General features: G+C 41.6%; 1 protein-coding gene across 1 annotated transcript; it reads left to right on the top strand.

The window, feature by feature from the left end:
• The first annotated feature begins 3,780 nt into the window (after positions 1-3,780).
• LOC110481385 (solute carrier family 2, facilitated glucose transporter member 11-like) lies at positions 3,781-13,575 on the top strand. The gene is made up of 12 exons (XM_021549985.2): positions 3,781-3,804; positions 4,396-4,494; positions 5,338-5,498; positions 6,080-6,204; positions 7,624-7,753; positions 7,892-8,040; positions 8,653-8,840; positions 9,908-10,018; positions 10,093-10,194; positions 11,252-11,327; positions 12,373-12,500; positions 13,199-13,575. Exons 1-12 carry the CDS (start codon positions 3,781-3,783, stop codon positions 13,403-13,405), a joined length of 1,500 nt encoding a protein of 499 aa, XP_021405660.2. The 3' UTR covers positions 13,406-13,575.
• Positions 13,576-13,786: the final 211 nt, after the last annotated feature.

Genomic DNA, 13,786 nt, shown 5'->3' on the forward strand with positions numbered 1-13,786 from the left:
GCTGAGAGAACGATCTGTGCACCCACAGCTGTGTGCCATGCCCCTCCTTTTGCTGAACCTGCAGCTCTGTGGCCTGAGTGCAGCTGAGTATGCCCTATGTCCATGCTTGGATCTGCTATGATGTCTCCAAAGTGCCACAATGCCAACTTGTCCCTTCCCCTGGGTCTGCGTGATTCCTCCTCACACAGAGCCCACTGCCTGACACCCGTGCTATCATCCCAGTATTGTTCATACCTTTCAGGGAGCTTCTCAGGGGGATACAAAAGCTCCAGCTCAGCCTAAGTTCCTGCAAGGGCACTGTTGCCTTCATTCCCCTGGTGGTGCAACCAAGGAATCTATACAGGAAAGGGTTACAAGTATCCTAAGGCTTACAGCAGCCCAGCACCACTTTCTTTGATTTCTGCAGCAGCAGATGGCCAGCTATTGCCATCCAGTTTCATTTCATTTGAGAAAGGACATTTATCCATTAACAAGCAACATCCTTTCAGCAGTTTCCATGTAAAGCTGGCTGAGCCCAGGGCAGCCCAAGCTGGCATCATTCCCTTCGTGTTTTCACTTCTCTGGGAGTCTCCATAAGCCCTGGTTCAGCCTGTGCTGGAGGTGGTTCATTGCTCTGCACTCTGCTGGCAGGGAAATGGTGCCCATTCCCTCAGGGGCTCTGCAGATGAGCAGCTTCTGCTTAGCAACTGGAAAAGGGCAACAGAATCAACTGTATGGTGTGCTAAGACTGAGATTTGCTCTTTCTCTCGTCCCTTTCCTTTTCCTTTTTGCCAAAACAACACATTTTCCCATGTTTTACAGGCAATATACTCCTCCCAACTACTTTTTTTCTTTTTTTACTCTTTTTTTTGCCTCTCACAAATCCATTTCCTTGATTTCCATTAACCTTTTGATTTCTTACGTCTGGAGCTGTTATGTTACCTCTACTAAGGCCCAGTAATGTATTGCTGGTTTTGCAGTGAGGACAAATCTAGTTCTAAGTGATCCTGGATAAGCACATATTACATCTATTAATTGTGTTTTATTTTTCTTATTTCACAGATCACTTTTTACACCTCAGAAATTTTTGAAACAGCCAACCTGCAGGAAAGCATAATCCCTATGTATATCTAGGAGTTTCAATCTCTGAACTCATCTCTACCATATTCTGTGTAAGTCAGATCTTCTTGGGGTTTTAAGAATTAAAGTATTCTTCTTTGAAGCAAATGAATCCTCTCCTTATGAACCAGAGAATTTTTCTGTGGTGCTGCATTAATCTGTACAGTGGTTGTTACCATCCACTGCAAATTTTGTCCCAACTTTCATGTGTTTCATCCCATCTTCATTAATCTTAATTTCTTATAAGAATCCCTTATGAAGTGTCATTCAAACATAAATATGTGTACTACTCATTTTCATATGTTTGTGTATATCTATACATTCAAATGGAGATGTAACATGACTCCATTGATTACAGTGTTTAAGAAGCAGCTGCAATGCTGGGCAATGATGATAATTCATAGTATTAGAGAGTGTAGAAGGAATTCAATAAAATAACAAAGTTGTACCAATAAGATTTGTGCTCTGTGAAGTAAAAAGAACTCAAGAAGAATGCTTGATTTGTTGGATGGCTCACAGATGGATTTTGCCATGCTCCCAGTGATAGGCAATATTTTTTTCTATTCCTCAGAGCTCCATAATCAATCGGTTTGGATGCCAAATTCTCCTGTGTGGTGGTTATTTGCTGATGGCACTGATCCTGGTGTTGCTTGAAACGAGCCTTCTGCTGAGTGTAAGCAAATGTCCCCCAGGAGTTACCTGCATGAGAATTCTCTGTGCAGGACAGCAGATAGCCAGCCTTGGCTTTCATGTCCAAACCAGCAGGTCAGGATATCTTCTAAATACAAACCCACCTCTGTAGATGTGACACCACCAGCTGCTTCTGGCCTTCCTCTGTGTTCAGTAAAGAAACATAAGCAGGTCTAGAGAGCATCTATTACACAGCTCAGCATCATGGGCTTTTCCAAAATATTGCTGCTCCTGAGCTTGGATCAGCTGTGTTACAGCTATAAAATTGATTTTTGTTCTTTCCCTCCCTGGCCTTTTCACAGGAAGCATTTATTACAGTTCTACATAAAAAAAAAATTACAAGATCTTCTTAACTCAATTCTTTAAACATAAAATCGTGCACAACTGCCAGTGTAGCAGCCTTTTTAAGAATATAGGTGACATTTCCAACAGAAAGAGTTTTGTTGACTTCACAAAAATCCAGGAAGTAAGCACCTAGAATTAAATTCTCCTAAAATTGCTAATAAGGTGAAATAGTACCATGGCTCAGAATCAGCAGAAATCCCTCAAAATGTAAGAGAAATTTCACTGTGAGCTGATGGGATCTGCTGCTATTTTAAGTCCTCAGTAATTATTTTCAAGCGGTGAATCCTCTTGAAAATTACATAGCCTCCCTACACCTCACTACAATTTGAGAAAAAATACATAATGAAAAAGGAAACACTGACATTTTGAAACAATAGCCAAGAGATATGCAAGTAGTTACAATGACAGTGTTCAAGAGAAAACCCGAAAAATGCCAGATCATTCTGAACACTGCTGTCAGCCAGGATAAGCAGCATTTGCTATGCAGTTATACAGACAATAGCTGGAATTACACAAGTAACCAAAGTTTTAATATTAACACACATTTTTTTTTCTCATTTATTGAGACTCACAGGATTTGCGGTAAACCCCTCTGTAAATAATTACATTCTGTGTTTTATAAACTGAAAGTACAAGTCCTGAGGGTGAGCTTGAGCATTTACTGAGGGGCTCAGTATAACCCCATTGTCCATTTGCCCCCACCAGGGCAGTCCCCTGGCATGAGGAGAATGAGGAAAGGCTTTAAAAGCAAGAAAAGCACAGGAAACCACACAGGGAAGCCCCAGGCAAAGCAACCTCTTTTCACAGTGCTGGCTCCAGTGGAAGCTGTGCAGACCTGCAGTTGGAGCCTCTGGGAATCAAAGGTGATTTTTCACTGCCTGCAACACTGATTTTGGAGCCATTCTATGTCAAAGATGAAACCTGAGGGAGGAAGATCCTGGTGGTCCTATCCCAATTCATTAGGGCATATTTACCTTTTCTGACAACTTTCATGAGTCTTAGCCTCTTACTACTTTTTCACCACACCTGGTCAACAAATATGCCCATAAACACCAGACAACAAATACCCTTCCTCAGCACAGTCTAACTGATTCATAAGGCCAGAACAGCAAAACTAGCCTCTTAAATTTGCCTATTTTTCTTCTAATTAGGATATTTACTTTATCAAAGAATCTGAAACAGAACACCACATATTTTACTTATTCATAAATAACAGTAGCTAAACCTTGTACCAGCTGCTTTTTGCTTTCTGTAGACTATGGCAGATATACGCACTAGTCTATATCATGGAAGTAAAGCATTTTACTGTTCCTGGAAATCTATTTGGATTGTTTTGCCTGACCTCTTCTCCTTTCCCTTCCCAAAGCCTTCACTGGTCCCCATATGCAAATTTTCTCTGCTTTGAAAACCCCCCCCCCACCCCGGAGACTGGACTAGATGTAATGATTTCATGAAATATTTAATCTGGCAGTGTTAACTTTAGCCAGTTGAAGTAAATATAAGTGAGTGAAGATAAAATAGTAAAAATTTAACTCTGATCCCTGAAGCCAAATGCCCAGTGCTGTAGCAGCAGGCAGGAGACAGAGAGACACAAGCCTGTGATGACAAAGACACATCACACGCTGGACAGCCAGCCCTCAGGCAGAGATGACTGGCTTCCTATCAAACCTGGTAAGTACTTGGTGGGGTATTCACATCTGGGACATTTTTAGTGTGTTACTGGGATTTCAAAGAAAACAAAATTAGTGTCTTGGTAAGAACAAGGCTCCTGTTTACTACAAGCATCTTGGAAGAGGTTGTGCCCACTATTTTGAGGTATTAGAGCACTTCATATGCTCTGCCATTCATCCTTACCATATTTTTATCAATATATTAATGTGTCTTAAATGTTTTCCTTTTTTTTCTTTTTGCTTATCTAGAAACATAATTTGGTTTGTTTACCTGGTAAAAAGAAAAAGTGCTTTTTAACATACACATAATTATTTAGTGCAAGACGTGGCAGCAGAGGTTTTGAGAGTCAGGGAACAGAACTGGATGCTAGAAGCCATGGTGCTTTGACAAGGATGCTTGTGGAAGCTGCACTTCCTTGAGTTGGATGTAAGGAAATCACAGGAGGATGTACATCTTGCACCAGGGCAAGCAGAGAGAAATTGCTACCTCAAAATCCCCTGAACCAATGAGATGTTTCTGGAGAATGGAAGACATTGTGAGAACAGCCTGATGTGGGCACAACCTTAAGAAGATTTTGTTCTACTTCTGCAGGTTCAGTACCAGGGGCTCTTTCAAATGATCGCTGTCCTGGGGATTGGTGGCACATTCCAAATTGGCTTTCAAATTTCTACCATCACCTACATGTCTCAGGTAGGCAAAGATGCACCTGGCACATTGGTTAAGGCGAGCACTGGGTCTCCACTGCTGCCTGAGGCTGCTCTTCTGGCACTCAGCAAGGGTTTAATCACAGTATTCTCCTCTCATTTCCCATTTGCTATGCTATGCTATGAAGAGCAGAGCATGTCAAAGTGTTGCAAACAGAAGAAAAGAGAGATCTGCAAGTTGTTAATAGAACTGTTCCTCAGAAGACACACACTAACTAGGGTGGCATCTGTCTCCCCTAAAATATTACAGCATGTGTGCCTTCTTCAGTGGTTTCAGTTTATTTTTTTATGGTTATCCATCCTTACACAAAAATAGAACACGTGAGCCATGCTCTAGGAAAAGTCTGCTTCTCTCCGTTGACCACATTAAGGGCACTGAAGTCTAGAGGGAAGACATAATTATTTTGTACACACCACTTTAGTGGAAAAGCATTATTTTCTGGCTTCAGAGCACCAAGTTCTGAGTGAAAAATTATTTAGGAATTGCACTGAACAAACTCTGTGTAATGTGGCATTCTTGGCAGGTATGTGAGAGAAAATCCGTAACTCATTTGCAGAACTTTGTAGTACTGTTTACACTATTCTTTAGTACCAGTCTGTGCCTCACTTCCTCAGATTTCAAGGATAAAAAACCCAAAGATTGAACTTTTACTGGCGGGATGAGCATAGCATACTCTATTACACTATGTCTGTTAGCTAATACACAATTTTAAAGCCTATGTGAAATAGTAACTTCAGCTGAAGCAACAAAATGATTTTGTAAATATAATAAAATAGGTGCACTGCTGTCACAGGTACTGTTACTGATTTTTTTTTTTTTCTGCCTCAGCATGTTAAGGCTTTCATTAATGAAACTTGGCTGGAGCGCTATGGCTATCCCATCCAACAGGATAACCTCCTGCTCCTGTGGTCTTTCACTGTGTCCATCTTCGGCGTAGGAGGTCTCTTGGGTTCTTCAGGGAGCAGATACCTCACTGTCAAATTTGGCAAGTATGTATGTTTAAAGACAATCGGTCAATTGAATCTTAGCTTAAGGAAATGACAGTTGAGGTTTTAAATGAGATAGACTTTTAGACTTAGTGATGGCTGCAGCACAGCCAGCTTAGCTGTGGTGTCAGCTGATTTTCCTGCTTCCTGCCCACGTCCTGTGGCATGGAGTGTGCTGCCAGCCTGTCACACCAGCCACAGCTCCTCAGGCTGGGTTAATCTCAGCAATGGGGAAAGGCAGCACCGGGCTGAAGTCAGAATGGGTTCTGGAAAGTGCTACTCAAAACACAGAAGCATTGAGATCCTTGGTGCTGCAATAATGTGTTTCACAGTGGATGCTCAAGTGCAGAAAATCTTTCAGAGTTTCTCTGCTACACACCCCAGAAATGCTCCCAAACTCCCACGTGCAGCCACGTGCCAAGGCACACCATGAGTCCAAAGTACCCAGTGCTTATTTTGTCCTGGACCACATATGTGTAATTTCAAAAACTATCAAGACAACTTCAGCCAAGACTTCCTGCATGGCATTAAGTGCCATTTCCCTTCTGAGCAGCAAAATTATTTTCATTTTCTTGCACTTACAGAAAGAAATGCCTCTTGTGCAACAACGTGCTGATGATAGTGGCAGCATCTATCATGGGCTGCAGTAAAATGTCCCAGTCCTTTGAGATGATTCTAATTGGACGCTTCATGTGTGGAGTAAGTGCAGGTGAGTGACTTGTCCTATAGGTCAGCTGAATCTCACAAAATTTTACATCTTTTTTCAAAGTAAATAATAACCCTCCACTAAGAAAACAAAATGCTGAAGTCATTGATCTTTTGCAAGAAGATTTTCTATAATGCTCTGCAATGAAGAGCGTAATTATTATCAATTTCACTGATACCAAATGAAATTCAGCTTTGCCAAGTGTATGAATATTCAGAGATGTCAGAAATGTTTTGATATCTCATGAAAAAAGGGATTTTCTGAAGGAAAAAGATATAGAATCTTTTCTTAAATTTAGCTAGCAGTACTGAAATTATACAGTTTAAAGCTCATATTTCCATAAGGAGGAGTATTCCAAGTAGTAAGTCCTTGGGGTTTGTACAATGATCTGGGCTTAATAAAGCAAAATCACTCCTGGCAAGTAGACTACAGGCAGTAAAAACATCCTGTGTTGCTACTTTGCTATCTTTTTTTTCCTTTTTTTGCATTTTTCCCTACAGAGAACTTGCCTTTCTATTCCTTGCATATTCACAGGAATGCCCCTTTTCACTTTTTAAAGAGTTAACTTAGAAGTTAATGCCTATTTCTCAAATAACCAGATTTTGTACATTGCTTCTCTGACAAAGAGATGTGTCAAAGGGTTATGGTTGTAATTTAAGAACAGTCAACCAACAGGGGCCTTGCTCTGTTCTAGAATCTATATCATGCCCAATTCAAAAATCTGATTTTTGTTAAAGAGACTGCAATCAAAAGAGATTGCTTTGCCATCACATACAGCCAAAAGAAGAACATGTTGCATTTGAAACGGATAAAAGGGGCTGTGACCACCATATCAGGAAAAAGCTTCTGTTCCCAGACTAGTATTTAGCATGTCTGAGCTAATAAATATAACTGGAAATATCAACTCTGCCTGTAATCATAAAAATTATTGCTGAATAGCAGAAAAGAAATACTCGTGTCTCCACCTAAATCGCATACAAATCAACATTGACTGTAGCACTATATGTGATAATTTGCCATGAGTCTACCATATAGCTCTTCAAAAGCATTATGTCAGAAAAGGTTGAGATTATGTGTGTTAACTACAAGCATATTAAATACTGCTGAAAAGTGTTTAGTTATTTAGCACTTGCATGCCCTATGTTCTTTAAAACATGCTAAGGCTCACAGGACATCTTATGATGAGGCTACACCTACACTTGAAAGGGAAAACTGTACATTTTTAAGATCAGGAAACAGCACTCTGCAAAGAGGATCAATATTTTGTAGAAAGAGTTTAAAAATCTAGTACTGGAAGTCTCAGATGTGAGTTGAGGTATGTGCCAGAGACAGCTGTATTCTGTAATAATTATTTACATACAGTTTTATTTCCAATGGTTATGTCTTCTTTCTTCTCTCCCATGATTCCCTCTTCACCTCAAGGTCTTTGTGTTCCTCTACATCACCAATACGTTGGAGAAATTTCTCCTAGGAAGCTCCGTGGATTTGCAAACTCTACTTCCTCTTTCTTTTGGACATTGGGAAAAGCCATAGGGCAAATTTCAGGACAAAGGTATGGGTAATCGATTGCCCGCACAATTCATTTCTGGATCCTTTCCACCTTTTGCTTCTCCCTCAGCTTTTCCATGCCTTCCTTTCTCTCCTCCAAGCCGATGCAATGAGCTCTAACACAGCTTTTCCCTCCCTCCAGGGAGCTGCTGGGCAGCCAGTCGCTGTGGCCCGTGCTGATGGCCTCCTGTGGACTCCCAGCACTGGTCCAGCTGGTCACACTTCCCTTCTTCCCAGAGTCCCCACCCTATCTCCTCATGCAGAAAGGAGACCAGGAAGGCTGCAAAAAAGGTAACCAAGGGCTTCAGGTTCCTGTTCCCCACTTGACTTAGAATCATTTTGTGATGCTTGCTTTCCCTATATTGAAAGAAATAAATAGGCCAAAGCTTCTCCCTGCTCATTTCCCACATGGCTCTGTGAATACCCACTAAGTCTATTATTGTTGTAGTTCCCACATAGAACACAAAACTACTTCCCTCTACAGCTCTGTATTACAAAACCTTTCGCATTTGTCTGACACTACCTGCACTGTCAGTCTGATTATTAATGCTAAATAATAAATGAAAAATAGCTGTTTGCACTGCAGGGCTCCAGCGGGCACCCCTTAGCTCTGGTTATTGTCTGTGCATCCTGCTCACACCCTGAGAGAAGGAGGAAGGCAGAAGAGCACCCCATGGGCAGGGAGGGAGCCCTTGTGCACCCTGCTAGGCCCCTCTGTCACAGCAGGTGCCACTGAGCAGGAGGGGATCAGGGCTCTGGAAAACCCTGTGAGACATCCCTGCCTCCACAGTCCCAGCCCGTGCACACTGAGCTGCCAGACGCTTGCATCACCTGCTCAGAAAACTTCTTAGGGAATTAACAGAGACGAATTAACATGGCAGGTCTCGCTCTCCTTCTTCACAGCAATAAGGCAGCTTTGGGGTGAAGGCCAACACCAAGCAGAGATTGATGACATCATGAAAGAGAAAGCAACAATGAAAAACACCAAGATCTTGAGTGTCCTGGAACTAGTGAAAGAACCAGCTTTCCGTTGGCAGCTGTACATGATAGTTACTCTGACCGCCACAATTCAGCTATGTGGCATCAATGCAGTTGAGTGCATTTCCCCCTTAAAGTCCCAAGATATCACAGCTCACAGGAGCTTTCTCCATTTTTCTCAGGTTTCTCAGCCCAAGCCCTGCTGTCTGCCAGCCCTTCTACAGGACAGCAGCAGCCACAAGCTTGGCTGGGCTCTCTGTGTGACATCCCTCTGCCCAGCTCTTGGTCCTTGCTGGAGCTGCCAGCCTCTGTAGTTAGGCTCACTGATCAGCCACCTTTGGGAGCCACTGCAGAGCTCCAGAGCTCACTCTTAGGAATGAGCCCACTCTGCTGGCAAATCTGTAATTTTATGTGACTGCTCACTGCAACTGCTGCTATTTGTCCCCTGGCTCTTAGCACCCAGAGGTATTGGGATAGCAGTTTGCTCACTCTGTCGTTAAAGCTAACAACAAGCATGCTCCCTGCTCTGCAGCTTTTGCAGCTCTGCTCTTCCTCACAGGAGTGCCTTTCTGGGATCCTTCTGAAGTCACAGCTTTGCAGTTGCCTGCATGACCCTCCTACCTCTAACATCAGATGCAGCAGCATCTGTAAAGGAAATACACAGCTGAATCTAACACAGCTTAAACTGCATTATTTATCATCTTTATCACTTCAGCATATTTGCAAACACTATCAGAGATACTTGAAAAGATGTTTGGTTTGACCCTCATGACTCCATAACCCACGCTCTTCTTTCTCGGGAATATTCTACAATGATGTTTTTGGATGAGCTCTGAAAACAAGATATACCTATCTTGATATCTGTTTCTGAAATCACCTAAATCAGGAGTCTGCAAGCCTAATTGCATTGTAGTAGTTGGAGGTCCAATTATCCCAGCATTTTGTCTTTTATCAAATTAATTAATGAATTAATTCTAGAATGTTTTATAATATTTTTGTCTGCTGATAAAGGGAATGCTAGCAGAAAGAGTACAGAATTCCAGCTCACTCCAAAGCTGAGGTGCATGCTCCCTGATTAGCAGCTCATATCTGGGGCAGTATCACACAAGTTTGGATAAGAAATCAATTATTTTCTTCTCTTACTCTTTGATGGGTTTGTTTGTTTGTTTGTTTTTTCCAGATTTATTTTTATACTTTTGAAGTCCTCCAGGCAGCTGGCTTTGATGAAAAAATGGCCTCCTACATGACCCTCTCTATTGGACTCTCTGAACTTGTAGCTGCTGTAGTCTGTGTAAGTCACTTTACCAGGGAGTGGGGCACACTTTGCTCTCCAGCCCTGACATTGATGTGATTTCTGTCCTTCAGAGCTCCATCATTGAGAGGCTGGGCAGGAAAGTGCTCCTAAGAGGAGGCTACTGGATCATGGGTTCACTGCTAGCTGCTATCACTGTGACTCTGTCCCTGCAGGTAAGGAAATTCTGCTCACAGCAGATTGCTGTCTATTCTATTTCTGATCTAAAGCTCACTGGCAGGACCACACTACTGAGAAAGGAAAGTGAGGCTTAGAACAAGCTTGTCTATATGTAGGATTAAACTCTCTCTTAGCCAGTAGTCTCTTGTACTCCTGCCCTGCTTTCAACATGATCCCATGACCTCAACAAGGAGCACATAAAACACTGGGAGACTGGTTCCTGGCTTCATCAGACTGCAAACACCAAACACCAGCCAGCACAGACCACAGGGCACTCCTAGGAAAAGGGCCCTTTCTATTCATGCTGTTTTTAACAAGAAACAACAAAACCCCAGACCTTTGGCATCAGTTAATTTGAAACTGAACCTTGCTGCAGATAATTGTGGGGAAGCACTCTGTTCACAGACTGGAGACCAGCTCACCTCTCACAGTGATACCTCTGTGCCATAGCTGTAGCTTTTTCAGAAGCAAATCACCTGTGTCACCAGGTACCAGGTACCAGTACTGTTACCAGTACTCATCCAGAGCTACTCTGGAGATACACTGCAAAACTGATCTAGAAGCAAGGTGGCAGCAGACTTCTGGTTTTGTATCATTCATGAACGCTCTCAGACATAGCAGAGAGAAATATTTTTTCCCTAAAGCATCGAGTCTCATTTCTCCTTGATTAAAATGTAGAAAAATTACTTTTCAGTACCAGTTTTTAAATATATAACTTAACAAAAGTTAAGAAAAATGTGATTTGTCCTTCTCATATCTCTAAGGATCAGAAGAAGCACTATGAGGTCAAAAAGAAAGGACAGGGTGCAAAAGAACTCTTCAGACTTCATTTAATGGAAGCCTCCATAGATTTGCAGCTACTCTGCACTGGCAGATCTGTCTGCTCACCTAACAAAGACCTCAGCTGCACAGAGTAAAGCACTCACAGCTCTCAGTTCCCACACACTGAATATTTCTCTCTTGAGGTGACAGTGTTGGAAAAGCAGGAGCATTCCTCACCTAGGGCTGTTACCAGTTTTCAACCAGAAGTTTGTTATGGCTTTGTTTCCCCAGGACTGGTACTTCTGGATGCCCTACTGCAGCCTGGCCCTCATTATCCTGTTTACAGTTGTCTTTGCTCTTGGGCCAGGTAAGTTCTCCATCAAATGAAATAAAGGAATTGAGTCATGTGAGCTTATTAATAGGGTTAGGAAAATACTGCCTTATATTGCAGAATATTTAGCATAAGTAAATTCATTTAACATAATCTTGCAGTCATGTAAACATTGTGGGTCCAGTTATTCACTGGACATAAAATTCAATACCATCAGGTTTGAGTTTTGCTAAAAAAAAGAAAGGAGCACACTGGAAAAATACAGCAAAAATAGAGCAAAAGCAGATGGGTAAAAGATATTTTCTAAATGCTAGGAAAAAAAAAGAGAAAAATAAAAGAAAGTGTTCTTTTAAATTCAGTGTTGTATAATGTTACATCTTATCCCACATAGACAGCAGTGCAGAAGACCTACTTTGGAATATTTTTTTTCCTAGCATTTATTGCCTGCTACTCATTAAATTTTATTTTATAAAGGCTAATATTTTTTAAAATATTTGCCTTCCCATAAGGCAGTGTTGAATTCTTTTCCTAACTCAAAACACTTGAAATGCTGTGATTTCAAAACATAACTGAAATGCCCAAGAAGTAAATCTGAGAAGATCACTCATTGGTAACCTAGCAGAATCACATTGAAAATTCATTTTATCAATAGCAATTGTCATTCCATCCTGAAACATCTTCTTTCATGAGAGGATGACAGGCTTTCTCAAGTGTCAATTACTTAATTCTTGGATGTCTCCAAAAATTTATTTGAGTATTTTACCAGTTTAATTAACTGATGTCTAGCAATATATTACATCTATTTGAGGACTTTACCAGTTTAATTAACTGATGCCTAGCAGTATACTAAATTTATTTGAAGAACTTTACCGGTTTCATAAACTGATGTCTAGCAGCTTATTAAATGCCATAAATGTTTTCTTTTGTAACAAAGAGCAGCATACTCAACGCCACTGAACAATTCTGGTACTCATGGCAGTCCATTATAGCAGCATCGGTGAGCTGACTGCGTAAAACTCAATCCAAATGTGGGAGCCAAGCACATGAAACAAGAACCAAAATTGTTGTTCTTTCCTTCCAGGTGGTGCAACAGTTTCCACCAGGGTTGAAATTTTCAAGCTGTCCTGCAGGCCTCCTGCCTTTGTGATCAGCGCCGTGCTGACCTGGCTGGGGGTGTTTGTGATCGGCACCACCTTCCCCTTCATCGTGGTGAGCGCCCCTGCCCCGGCAGCGCCGCCCGCGCCCGCGCCGCTCTCGGCACCTGCTCTCCCACGCCCTTTGCCCAAGCAATTCATTCACACCACAATATTTCTCAAAGGTCAAAAGGGAAAGAATCCCTTATCAAATTCAAAATACTTTGGGTGATGCCTTGGTTTGGGTATCTAGAATAGAGGCTAGACAGATCAAAAAGAATAAAGTAGGTATTTATTAAAGGCCTTCAGAGGATGCACCTTGGGCAGTGCAAAAGTCTCACAGAGGCTGCACCCAAGATGGATGATGGCTACAAGTTTCTCAGACTGATTTCAGTTTGGTCTATTTGCATATCAGAGGTTAATTGTGCAATTATAGCTTCAGGTTATGAAGTCACGTTCCCCTAGTTTCCTCCACCCCAATTCATTTTATTTATACTTTTTGGACCTGAGGCTGTGTTGATGACCTTGGTTCTCAGCTCAGGCCTGGAGGAATTGTTCTGTCTGCCCAAAATGTAAAGAGAGCTAACTAACACTCTTTACCCAGTTCAGAGTTATACACTATATACATTAACTCTGTGCATTGCAGGATCTGAAAGATGTAAAAGCTGAAACTTAAGGCATCATGGGACCCAAATACAAAAATCATGCCAGGAAAGTGACTAAAGCAAAGATACGCTCATCTTTCTCCCTTTCCCACTTTGTTCTTCCTTGCAGGAAAGACTCAAGCACTTCTGCTTCCTCATCTTTATGGTGGTACTTTTCACTTCAGGGATGTTTATCCACCTCTTCCTTCCAGAAACAAAAGGGAAATCAATCATGGAAATCACAGAAGAATTCAATAAGCTAAACTTTAAAAACAAGCATATTCCAGCAACTCCAAATCATGTCACAGAGGATTATACCTTCTGCACCAGGCTTTGACTGACCATAAGGGGAATCAGGTTTTTGTATAAAAGTAGGGGGAAAAAAGACATTTGCCATGTTCTGACTAACAAGTTGCTCCGAATGGACTGTCAGCTTTCCTATCTGTCACTTACAAGGTTCTCATTTTGCCAAACCAGCTTCTTTCTCAAGCACTCCACTCTGGGCAGCTCTGAAAAGTGATAAGGGCTGATATAAACAGGATAGACTTGTGTGGATTATGAGCATTTTGGCTTAACATGCTGATGTGTAAATCTCTTCTTACAGAGCAACTAATACACGCCGAAATGACACATGTAGAATTTATAAACACTCTGCTGACCACAGAGAAAGGAAAGACCTGTGATCCTGTCTCTCTATGATTTCTGAGTATGTTTTTAC

The sequence above is a fragment of the Lonchura striata genome, chromosome 18, assembly GCF_046129695.1.
Source record: "Lonchura striata isolate bLonStr1 chromosome 18, bLonStr1.mat, whole genome shotgun sequence".
In the NCBI taxonomy this organism is placed as follows: Eukaryota; Metazoa; Chordata; class Aves; order Passeriformes; family Estrildidae; genus Lonchura; species Lonchura striata.

Excerpts from the sequence above, each read along its gene's own strand:
- LOC110481385 (XM_021549985.2), top strand. The coding sequence starts at position 3,781 with ATGACTGGCTTCCTATCAAACCTG. Across the intron at positions 10,195-11,251 it reads CTGTGACTCTGTCCCTGCAG|GACTGGTACTTCTGGATGCC; the intron begins GTAAGGAAATTC and ends TTGTTTCCCCAG. Across the intron at positions 11,328-12,372 it reads TGTCTTTGCTCTTGGGCCAG|GTGGTGCAACAGTTTCCACC; the intron begins GTAAGTTCTCCA and ends CTTTCCTTCCAG.